The 11,731-nt window shown below is 35.4% G+C and overlaps 1 protein-coding gene across 1 annotated transcript in view; it reads right to left on the bottom strand.

The window, feature by feature from the left end:
* Positions 1–1,596: 1,596 nt before the first annotated feature.
* The window catches only part of LOC111050168, a 97,169-nt gene continuing 87,034 nt past the window's right edge, over positions 1,597–11,731 (bottom strand). Inside the window, exons 4-5 of the mRNA XM_039443379.1 lie at positions 2,476–2,662; positions 1,597–1,771 (exon numbers count right to left, since the gene is read on the bottom strand). Of these exons, the coding sequence (XP_039299313.1) occupies positions 2,537–2,662 (126 nt within the window). The 3' untranslated portion in view covers positions 1,597–1,771; positions 2,476–2,536. The remainder of the gene's footprint in view (positions 1,772–2,475; positions 2,663–11,731) is intronic.

Raw genomic sequence — 11,731 nt, 5'->3', positions numbered from 1 at the left:
TTGCCAAATAACACACCAAATTACATGTTGTTTCTTGAAACGGATGAAAGGCTGATTTTCGAGTATACATTGAAGCTTCATTTCAATACATCAATAAAGTTTTGAAAATGGAAATGATAGATTACCAAAGATTATGGCTGTGGAGGTAATAAGGAAGAAATGTTTTTGGTACAAGGCATGGATACAAATGGCTCAGAATATGGGTAACTGGAAGAGTGAAATGTTGAAATTGTTGGATGGGGTGAGAGAGAATTTCAGGGAGGATCTTTTGAGAGGTGCAACGGCGGCAAATTTTCATATTCATTACAGAGCACTGAAATTGGGTCTAGGATCTGCGAGCTATATAAAGGAGCTGAGTAGCCATGCGCTTATAAAATGGGTGATGAAGGCAAGATGTGGATTGATAGATTTGAACTACAAGCCGTGGTAGAAAAATAGAGACATGCGCTGTTCATTATGTAACAGAGGGGATAACGAGGATATTTTCCATTTCCTAGCAGTATGCCCCATTCTATCAGAGTGGAGATGTAGATATTTAGGAGCTATTGAGCTTAACCAGGAAGCATTTATTGATTTTTTGAACGGCAAGGATTGGGTAAAGCTGGCATTATTTTGTAGAGATGCTTGGCGCTATAGGTGGCAATTAATTCAAGAGTTTAATTACTGAGGTATTTCAATAATTTAATAGTTTGGTTTGATATTAAAATACCAATGAACCCCTATTATTGTTGTTATTATTATACATCATCTAAATAGTTGTCAATGTTTGTAATTGAGGTCAAGTTGGTGCTGTTTCGTTCTCATCTAGATCATTTCCACTCAAAGGTAATAGGCCTAAATACTTTTGAAAAAGAAAGAATTAATCCATTTTAATTTAAGAATTGAAATAGCGTAACATGGATATTTCCTTCTTACGCATGTTTGGTTAGTGCCATAGTAAGTTGTATATTTTGTAATTTAGTCATTGATGGGTACTCTTTTCCGACTTTTTTCTACTCAGGTTGTTTAATTTAATTTGTGTATTATCAAGAAATTTGATCATTATGTATTATTTTGACTTTATTATTAGTATTTTTTTTCACTTAAAAAAATGAAGAAAGAAATTGGATCACATTAGAAATATAAAATGTTAGAATGCTTCTGTTTTATCCAAAGAGACTCATTCATTTATTTTATTTTGATTTGAAGAATGTGTGTTCATTTATCTTAGTAATTCGGAATTTCCGGCTGACGGTCTTTGACCAAGCCGTATAGTGTATGCAATATTTTTAAATGATACTTCTGGTAAAATATTGTTTTTTTCAATAAAGCACTTTTATATCTATCTATCATAAATAGATTGAAAACACTTAGAAACTTACATTAGAAACGGAAATTTTCGAAAACTGAGTTTCCTTCCTCAACCGAGCAGTGAGTGGGTACAGTTTGAAATCAAATATAACATATTATCATTGTAACATATTATATGTATATATGCAGAGTAGATATATATATATATATTATATATATATATATATTATATATATATATATATATATATATATATATATATATATATATATATATATATATATATATATATATATATATATATATATATATATATATATATATATAGCCTATAGTAATATACCGTTAACATAAATAAGTCTCCTTGTTGGGAATGGATTAGTAGAGATAAGAAGATGTATTAACTATATGTAATACTGCGATGGCTCTCCATTCAATCTAGGAATTGATGTTTTCATTCAATATTTCTATTCATCCGTATCTGGAAACCATCACAGTAAAAATAAGATACTGTCACATTGGATTCAGATATTATTTTTTGCAAGGACAAATTTCATGTAATGAATGAAGAAATTAGAAATAAATTATAATTAATCAATCAGGGTTTTCAGACCATATATAAATTAAAAGATTAGTCATTATAGTTAAGTGAAGTTGGCCACTCATGACTGTCCAAAATCATAGGTATTTCTTCCTTAAATTAGTATTTCTTTTTGAATTTACATATTTCGTAGATCAGCTGCTCCACCATCTCTCAAACTCAATGTAAACTAAACTAAAAGTAGACTACTATTAAATTGAAAATCGATTGTGTCAGATCATATTGCTGGAAACCCAGTAGTGAAATAATATAACAGTGGAATCTATTATAAAGAAGGGCTTATTTATGCATGAGACGTAAATTTTACGGTTTGTTTCAACCAGGTGATCAGTTTTGAAATATAGAAGTCTATAGGATAGTGAAATTTCTCAAAACAATAACATAATGTTCAATGGCGGCTATCTTCCCCAATGTTCAATGACGGCTACTTTCCCAACACCTTTTTACATACTTTTAGAAACATAATTTTTATTTGATTTGGGAAGTACTCAAACTCCATGGAATTCATTCAATAATTCTCGCAGATGGCATCATTTTTTCAGATTGCATTTTAAAATTCCAGATTTGAGATCTTAAATACTCACAAGATGATTGGAAATAGGTGTTTCACTGATGGTAGCTTCACTGATGGTAGCCTTTGTTTGCTTAAAGTATGGCACAAGCACTTCCTTGCATGACCTCTGATAAGTACATGGGTGTCCCTGCGGCCAATCCTCCATCAGTCTTCTCCTGTTCATTGTCTCGATCATACTCGCAGTCCAAATAATGACTCTTGAACATTTCAGCAAAAGACAACAATGTATTATTTATTCAAGAGTCCTTAGTATCTTTGGAAAACTTTCTAGTTCAGACACTACCTGTACATTTTCGCAATGAGATAAAAATACTTTAGCCTACTTGTAGTTTGAAAATGCTGCAATTTATCATGAATCATTCAAATAAAAACAAAAAGGAAACGAGAATTTCGTTGAAAAGACAAGATTTATTCTGTATCCAAGAGTGGTTAATATTTTTGGATCCGATCACTCCCGTGTTATCGGATGGGCCCGTTAAACTGTCGGTCCCGGCTGAAGTATGACAGTCGTAAGGCCCATTGACGGCTTAAATTATATATTCAGGCGGTGGTTCTTTCCCGCAAGGGACTCCCTACCAACAAAAGCCATACAAATTTACTTTAATTTTTTTGGAAACAGCACCATGCTGGAATGAATAGTAGATTATCCATAGTCCAAACAGTAACTCTTTATTAAGAGACCAGAATTTAAAAAAAAAACTATATTTTTCTCTATAAAAATTGGTGTCTTACCCTTTCGGTCATGGTGGCTCATATATTGGACGATACTTTGAAGAGAGATTAAAAGGCATTGGATAAACGGTAACTATACTATCCAGGCATATTGTACCATATTATAGGATATTATACTGTATGATGTTTTCTCATGCTCTGATCAGTACTGGTATCTGTGGGTGGAACTAAGAAGCAGTTCTGCCTGATTCAAAATCACTATGCATGGTGCCAATCTCACCGACTTACAAATTTTTAATGAATAATGAATCTCTCACAGGACTAATAAAATTCAAGTAGTATTTTTTCCATTTATATAAAATATGTATAAACTGTTTTTCAAACACTCTGCATCAATTTTCATTCGAAAATATTCTGGGTACAGCTGTAAAGAATCGTACAATATATTGGACAGTATGACTGAATGGTAAAAGGTGGAGCTTGCTTATAGAAACGTTGAGTAGACAATATGAGAGATTTTTTTGTTTCTCGTGATGCAAGAATGGATGATTGATTATCAGATAAATATTGATAATGGATAATGATGGGATTGATAGTTTATTACTCTTTTTGGAGAATGGAGATGATTCTGATATTGAGTACTGGGCACAACGTTTCTGCAAGGCACCCCTCACACCAGACAATCTTTATAAATAAATAGGTGATACAGCGGAAATACTATTAGTAAGGATGAGTCGGCTGTTATCCACTAACTGGCTTGTTGATAACACTGTCACTATTAGGTCTAATTTCATTGACTCTGGGGAAAAAGATACCTATCATAGATAGGATAGGTATGTAATTTATTGAGAAACCATATGTTTAATCAGAACGTTACCATGGGATTCAGAATAAATAGGTAGTTAGTACTTGATCTGGCCTAATGGCATCAAGTTTTAATGTTGATTTTGTCTGATTTGAGTGAATGAACAAATACTCAACAATGGCGACGAGGAGAAAAAATCAAGAAAAGAAAAGGAATGAAGAACTTCAAAGATTCGACAAGGTTTCGACGGAAGTTTGTTCCCTGAGTTTGGGAAAACTGCCCGAATTCAATATTCACTACGAAGATAGGAATATTTATGAAGAACTACTTGAACAATTTTTTCAAGTCAACGCAATTCCGGAGGTTCGTAAAGTTTCTGTTTTGATTACGTTTCTAGGTACTGAGGCATATTATTTAAGGGATCTATGCATACCAGACTTACAAAAAACAAAAGCTACCAAGAGCTTTGCGAGATTATGAAAAGCAAGTTTTCACATAGAGTTTCTGTTTACAGAGAACGAATCGATTTCACTATATTATACATGCTCAGCCCAAGGATGACAGATAAGGTGGAAAAAGTGAGATACATTGATGAAAGAATAATTATGATGAGACTGAAGGGTAAGGAAAAAGATCTGGTAATAATACAGGTATACATGCCCACAAGCCAACATCAAGATGAAGAGATTGACGAGTGCTACAATAAGATTCAGGAATTGATTGATGAGGAAATGCAAAGGGCTTGTGTTGTGCTGATGGGGGATTGGAATGTGGTTGTTGGAGAGAATGTGGATGGAAATGTTGTAGGAGGTTTTGGCTTGGGTGTTAGAAATGCAAGAGGAACAAGATTGGTGAATTTTTTTAAAGAAAACTCTCTAGTGATTGGTAACACCCAGTCATTCAGACTCACAAGAGACGGCGATATACATGGACGTCAAGAATGGATGGAGAACGGTATCAGATAGACTACTTTATGGTCCAGAACAGATACAGGAATGGCTTAATAAACTGTAGAACTTATCCTGGTGCGGGTATAGACTCAGACCATAACCTTGTGATAGCAGAGCTGCGAATGAAAATGAAAAGAGTGAAGGATGGAAAAAGAAGGGAAACCATGAATAGGGAAGCATCAAAGGCTAGTGAGACAAGAGGAATTTTGAGGCAGAAGTACCTTGCAAGTAGTGAGAAAAGAGGTGAGGTCACAGATCCAAACACAAAGTGGATGCAAATGAAGGAGGATATAACAAACACAGTTAAAGACACTGTAGGTAAAAAGAAGACCAAGAGAATCAGGAAAGAGTGGGTCACCTAAGAAATATTGGATAAGATGGATGAAAGAAGGAAGTGGAAGAACAACAGAACAGAAGAGGGTATAAGGATGTACAGGAAACTCAATAACGAATTGAAAAGGGAGACAGAGAGAGCAATAAGGCAGATATGGTTAAAGGACAAGTGTGATGAAATTGAGAAACTAGAAAAAGAGGGTAAGTTTGAAGAAATGTATAAAACGGTAATGGAAATTGTATCCAAGAGGAAACAAGGGGGATCTCGAATGGAAATAGAGGACAAGGATGGGGCAATACTGAATGGAAAGCAGGAGGTATTGAACAGATGGAAAGGTTATATAGAAGAACTGTATGAAGCAGATAAAAGACCAGAAATTCTTGATATTGAAGAGGAACTAGCAGTTCAGGAGGAGGAAAAAGGATGTTATATAATGAAACATGAGGTAGAAAAAGCAATAAAAGAAATGATGAACAAGAAAGGGAATGGAATCGATGAAATACCAGCTGAGATATGGAAGAGTTTGGGAGATAAAGGAATTGAAGACATTACAGTCTTGTGTAATATGATATATGATACAGGAGTTTGGCCAGAGGATTTTGTTACCACTGTGATGGTTCCAATTGAAAAGAAGAAAGGTACATTGAAATGTGAAGAATACAGAACAATTAGCCTCATTTCACATACAGCTAAGATACTTCTAAGAGTTTTGAATAGGAGATTGTATAGTAAACTTGATGGTTCACTTGGGGAAGAGCAATTTGGTTTCAGAAGGGGAAAAGGAACCAGGGATGCAATAGGTCTACTGAGAGTGATTGGAGAGAGATATATTGAAAGGCAAAGAGATGTCTATGTAGTCTTCATAGACATGGAGAAGGCGTTTGATAGAGTGAAATGGGACAAACTGATGAGAATTTTGAGGGGGAAACGAGTTGACTGGAAGGATAGAAGTCTGATTGCAAATCTGTACATGTCCCAGGAAGTGAAAATAAGAATAGGAGATGAAATGTTACAAGGAAGTAGAATTGGGAGAGGAGTGAGACAGGGTTGCAGCTTGTCCCCAACATTATTCAACTGCTACCTGGAGGAAATGATTGGAAAGAGTTTGTCAGGTGAAAGGGGGGTGAAGATTGGAGGGAGAAGGATACAATGTATCAAGTTTGCAGATAACATGACTGTGCTGGCTGAAAATGAGCGCGCTATGAATGATATGTAAAAACATATCAATCACTGTTGTGAAGAGTATGGGATGAGAGTGAATGTGAAGAAAACAAAAAGTATGGTGATCAGCAAGACTCCAAAAAAAGCAACAATCAACATAGGATTGCATCACATTGAACAGGTGTCATCATTCAGGTACCTTGGGTGTATGATAAAAGAGGATATGCGATGTGATTTAGAAGTAAAAGTGAGAATTGCAAGAGCAAAGGAGACATTCAGCAATATGAGAAGATTGGTGAGTAGCAAAATGCAAATAGAACTGCGGAAGAAGATGGCCAAGTGTTTCATGTGGAGCGTGGCTCTCTATGGAGCGGAAACCTGGACTCTCAGAAAGCAGAAAGAGAAGAGATTGGAGGCCTTTGAAATGTGGGTGTGGAGGAGGATGGAGAGGATCAGCTGGATGGATAAAGTGAGGAATGAGGAGGTACTGCGTAGAGTAGGAGAGGAAAGGAATATTATGGCAGTGATAAGGAGACGAAAGAGGAACTGGCTGGGACACTTGCTGAGGCATGGAGGACTACTTGTGGAGACAATGGAGAGGACTGTGCATGGAGGGAGGGTGCTGGGACGGAAAAGAGTGAAGTTGGTGGATGATATCATGGAGGAGGGAAAGTACTCCAAGATGAAGAGAATTGCACCGGACAGAGAGGAATGGAGAAGGAGGAATCATGTTTAGACCTGCCCTAGGGCAGAACACCAGTAATAATGATTGATTTCTTAAAGAGCGACCAGAAGATGATTCGAAAGCTTGATATGCTATAATAAAGAAACAGTCTGCTACTATGTGTGATTTTGGGCCTAGATTGGGGGAGGTTCTAAAGGATAAACTTGTTTGTGGTTTATTAGAGAGTAATATAAAGAATCGATTGTGTGGAGAGCAGCATAACAAGAGAATGTTGAAAGAATTATATGAGTTAGCTTTGTCAAGAGAAATAAGCCTCAGTAAACCTTACGGGAGGGAGTAGATCAAGTTTCAACGTCGAAGCTTTAGAAAAATAATGAACACAGGGAGAATAAATTGGTTCAATATAACTGTAGAAATTACTGTGAGGTATGTGCGAACAATTCACACGACTCGGTTATTTGTAAATACAAGGAATATAGATGTAGAATATGTAAGAAAATAGGACATTAGCAAAAGACTTGTCCAAGCAGGAATGTGGAAAGAGTTGAGGTTTCCGAAGGAGAGAGCTCAGAGTATATCATTGAAGACATTTTATTGAGAAAAGCAACATGGTCAAAGTTTTGAATATAGATAACGTGAATACGATCAGACCATACATGAGTACAGTTGTGATAGATGGAAATTCGTTGGAAATGGAAATAGGTACAGGAAGTGGTGTTTCAATAGTAGTATAGTTTTTTCACTCCTGGCGCACCTGTGCCAGACTTCCCAAAGGGTCAACGTGTGCCAGACTTCTCATAGGGTCAAAGGTCAAGGTCAAAAAAATACATATATATATATTTAAGAAATAATAATAATTAAAAAGAAAAAAAATAAAAGAAAAAGAATTGAAAAAAGAAAAATAAAAAAATAAAAAAATAAATTGAGGAAACTAATTAAAATAAATAAATTCAATTCAAAAATAAATAAATATAAATCAGAAGACTCTTCACCCACTTGGGAGTATATATACAGTGTAGGACCATCAGTGTTCAGCCAACAACTACACAAGACACACCTGTTCAGTTATTAGTGTTCTAGAATCCAGTGTTTCAGACAATGTGGTGATAGCAGCCAACACATATCTCTGTGAAGTATTCCAGGACACCGCCACAACACCGCCATCTTTGATCTTCAATTGTGTGAAAAAGGTCAGTACACAAGTAGTGCTTTTTATTATCTGTTTTGAAAAGAGATAGAGAAATTGGTTTTCAAGATGAAGCTGTATTGATTGATATGGCTAATTTACTTATTTTCTTTTGTGTTGCCACCCCATAATGTATTGCATAGCATATTTTGTGAATAAGTGTGTTTCTGCTTGTTAAGCTCTGTGAACAATATTTCAGCATATCCACATGTTTGTAGACAATGAAATGTGGTTAGGTTAGGTCTGCAGAAGTTACTAGAAACTTCTTCCAACCTAACCCAAAAATATCGATTTCAGACATTGTTCTTTCTGAACATTCTATCTTTCTGCCTGTTGAGGTCTGTGAACAATATGTAAGCAGATCCATATGATTGCAGACAATGAAATGTGGTTAGAAAAATGTTGTAAATGTGGTTGTGAAATGTAACTTCTTCTGACCTAACGTAACATAACCCCAAAATATTGATTCCAGACATTGTTTTTTCTGAACATTCTATCATCCTATGATTGGTTTCAGTAGCATATAGCAGTAATTGTGTGCTGAACATCTAGATCCAGTGCAAGACATGTCATTCAAGATTACTGTGTCACTCTGGATGATAGCCGCCTACAATGCACTCTATTATTAATCTGCTTGTATGTATGTTACAGATGAACAAAGCTGCCAGATGCCAGCAAACCAGCAGCTTGTCAGGAGAGTTTTGTACATTGGAGGCATTCAACAACAACCTTCGGACACTATTTTACAACAACAACTCTTCACCCAACAAGCAAAGGACTTCCACTCTCTGCTAAACAGCCTGCAGACAAAGTTTGTTGATGTGATGGGTCAGGAGTTCCAGACACATGGGTCAATCAAGGTCAACCCAGTGTTGGAGGCTACATACCAATGCAGCCACCTTGATAAGAAAAACATTGATCAGTAAGAGTTCCAGAATGTAGTCTTTAAGACTCCAAACTACTCAATCTTCAATGTTAACGATCTAGCTGGAAAATAAATGCAGCAAATCACCCCGATGACTTCTGCTACTGCAGACATTGACAACAGGGTTAACTACCAGGATGGAAATTCGATGAGAACTACTATCCAAAAATCAGTTGCCAGCCCGGGAATCGAACCCAGTACCTCCCAATTGCCAGTCAGGAATGCTTACCCTTACATCAAACTGACAATTTCTGGATAGCAACACTCATTTTATAGGAAGCCATAGTGGCCAACCAGATTCTAATGAATCTGACTTCTTTTAATGGCAATAGTATGTATTTAGATGATAAAATTCTTGAATTTTACTGTAAACTGATTTGGTACATAAAATCCGCTACTGTTCAAATTGAAATTAAAAACAGAAATAAACCACTAAAAAAATGGATAACTCCAGGGTTGATAACATCCATCAGGGAACGAGACAAGATGCATAAAAAATTGATCAGTCAACCCTTCAATGTCCAATTACAAAATACTTATAAAATCTATAGAAATATGTTGAACATGCTTATTAAAAAAACTAAACTTGACTATTACAGAACTAAAATATCAAACTCCAAAGGTAATAGTAAAAAGACTTGGAAATGCATAAAAGAGATTATAGAGATGCAACGTAAGTATAAACCACTGGAAATTGACCCCGCTATTATGAATAAATATTTTTTGGAAGTAGGAAGAAATTATGCAGAGAAAATTCAGGATAGGTCTACACAGAGTTTGCTAAAATCACAGTATCCACCTTGTTCAGTGGCGAACTCTCCCAATTCGTTCTTTTTGCACCCATTGAGTTATGATGAGGTATTACTTTGTATTAAGAACTTGAAAAGTAATGCCTCTCTGGGGATGGATGGAATAGGCTTGAAGAATATTGCTGAGTACATAGATGAGCCCTTGTCAATGTTATTCAATAAGTGTTTCAAATTTGGCCATTTTCAATCTCATTTTAAAATTATTGCAAGAATAATCCCACTTTATAAATCTGGTGACAGGAAGGCGCCCCATCAAGAATAATTACCACCCCATCAGTCTTATCAGCAATCTATCGAAAATTTTTGAGAAGATAATATTAAGAAATGTATATTGTTATACCTTAAAAAAATGAATTTATTGCTGCTAACCAATACGGTTTCCAAGAGGGAAAATCCACCAAAGACGCAATGACTGAGTTGGTAAGAATTATAACTCAAAACTTCCAAAACAGTAAAAATACCCTGGCAGTTTTTCTAGACCTGGCTAAGGCCTATGATACCATTCCTTATAGTGTCCTTCTGCATAAACTGGAAAGAATAGGTTTCCGGGGAAATGTGTTAAATTTATTTAAAGGTTACTTGCATAAAAGAGTACAGATCCTTGAAACCAACAAAGTGACATTGTCTGAATATGGTCTTCCTCAAGGTACTGTTCTCTCACCAATATTATTTTTAGTCTATATCAATGAACTCTTGAAAATCCACATAAACGGATGTCATGCAATCTCCTTTGCAGATGATACGGCCTTGATTTCCACTGGATTCAGCTGGCAAGAGACTAAGCTTTTGACTGAGTCTGGTCTGACCAAAGTGAAGTCATGGCCGATCATCATACGCTGACAATTAAATTAAAATTTAAAGATCTAAAGGGTTTTATCATCCCATTTTTGAGTTTTAGCTTTTTAACTAAAAAATAAATTTCACTTAATTGAAATAATAAAGTTTACTTCTTGTTAAACCATTCATTCTAGACCTCAATTAAAAGACTAATTACTATGCTGCCTTTGTACAGTTAAATTACTGCAGCATGTGAAAAAAGTGTATACATGCTTTTCTCTCCATCAGAAAGGGCTATCCCTACTGATACATTTCGAATTGGAATAAAAACCCACTACTCAGACTGCACTCATAATAACAATTATGGTGAGTGGGTGGGCTTGTGGGAGAGAGATGGAGGCTGTGATTGTCAAAAACTGGAGAGAATGAGAGAGACAAAATACCTTGGAGTCACAACTCAAATGGAATGCTCACATAAATAATACTTGCAAAAAAATGAAACATGTGATCCATAAATTCAATAGATTAAACAGGCTGGGTGATCTAGATATCCTGTTGTTAATATACTACGCTTATGCCCAGTTGGTTTTGCAATATGGTATTAGGGTATGGGGTGGAGCATTAGATTCACATTTCAATAAAATCTATCTTATTCAAAAACACATAATAAAAGCAGCACTTGGCCGACCCAGATGATACCCTACACATCTCCTTTTCATTGAATTTCCAGTATTAACAGTTGGATAATTATTTGTTAAAAATATAATACTATATATAATTGAAAATATAAATCAATTCACACCACAAATTAGAACTTTTGATTTCCGTATGAAGGGTAATTTCAAAATCAATAGAACAGACATGCCTGTATGCTGGAGACAATTTCCTTACATAAGTAACAGACTGATCAATCTCATACCAGATAACTTGATAGCAAAAACTAATGTGCGAGATAAATTACT

Source organism: Nilaparvata lugens, chromosome X (assembly GCF_014356525.2).
Source record: "Nilaparvata lugens isolate BPH chromosome X, ASM1435652v1, whole genome shotgun sequence".
Taxonomy (NCBI): Eukaryota; Metazoa; Arthropoda; class Insecta; order Hemiptera; family Delphacidae; genus Nilaparvata; species Nilaparvata lugens.
Note: the sequence above shows the minus strand (reverse complement) of the source record. Positions and strands in the feature narration are given on the sequence as shown.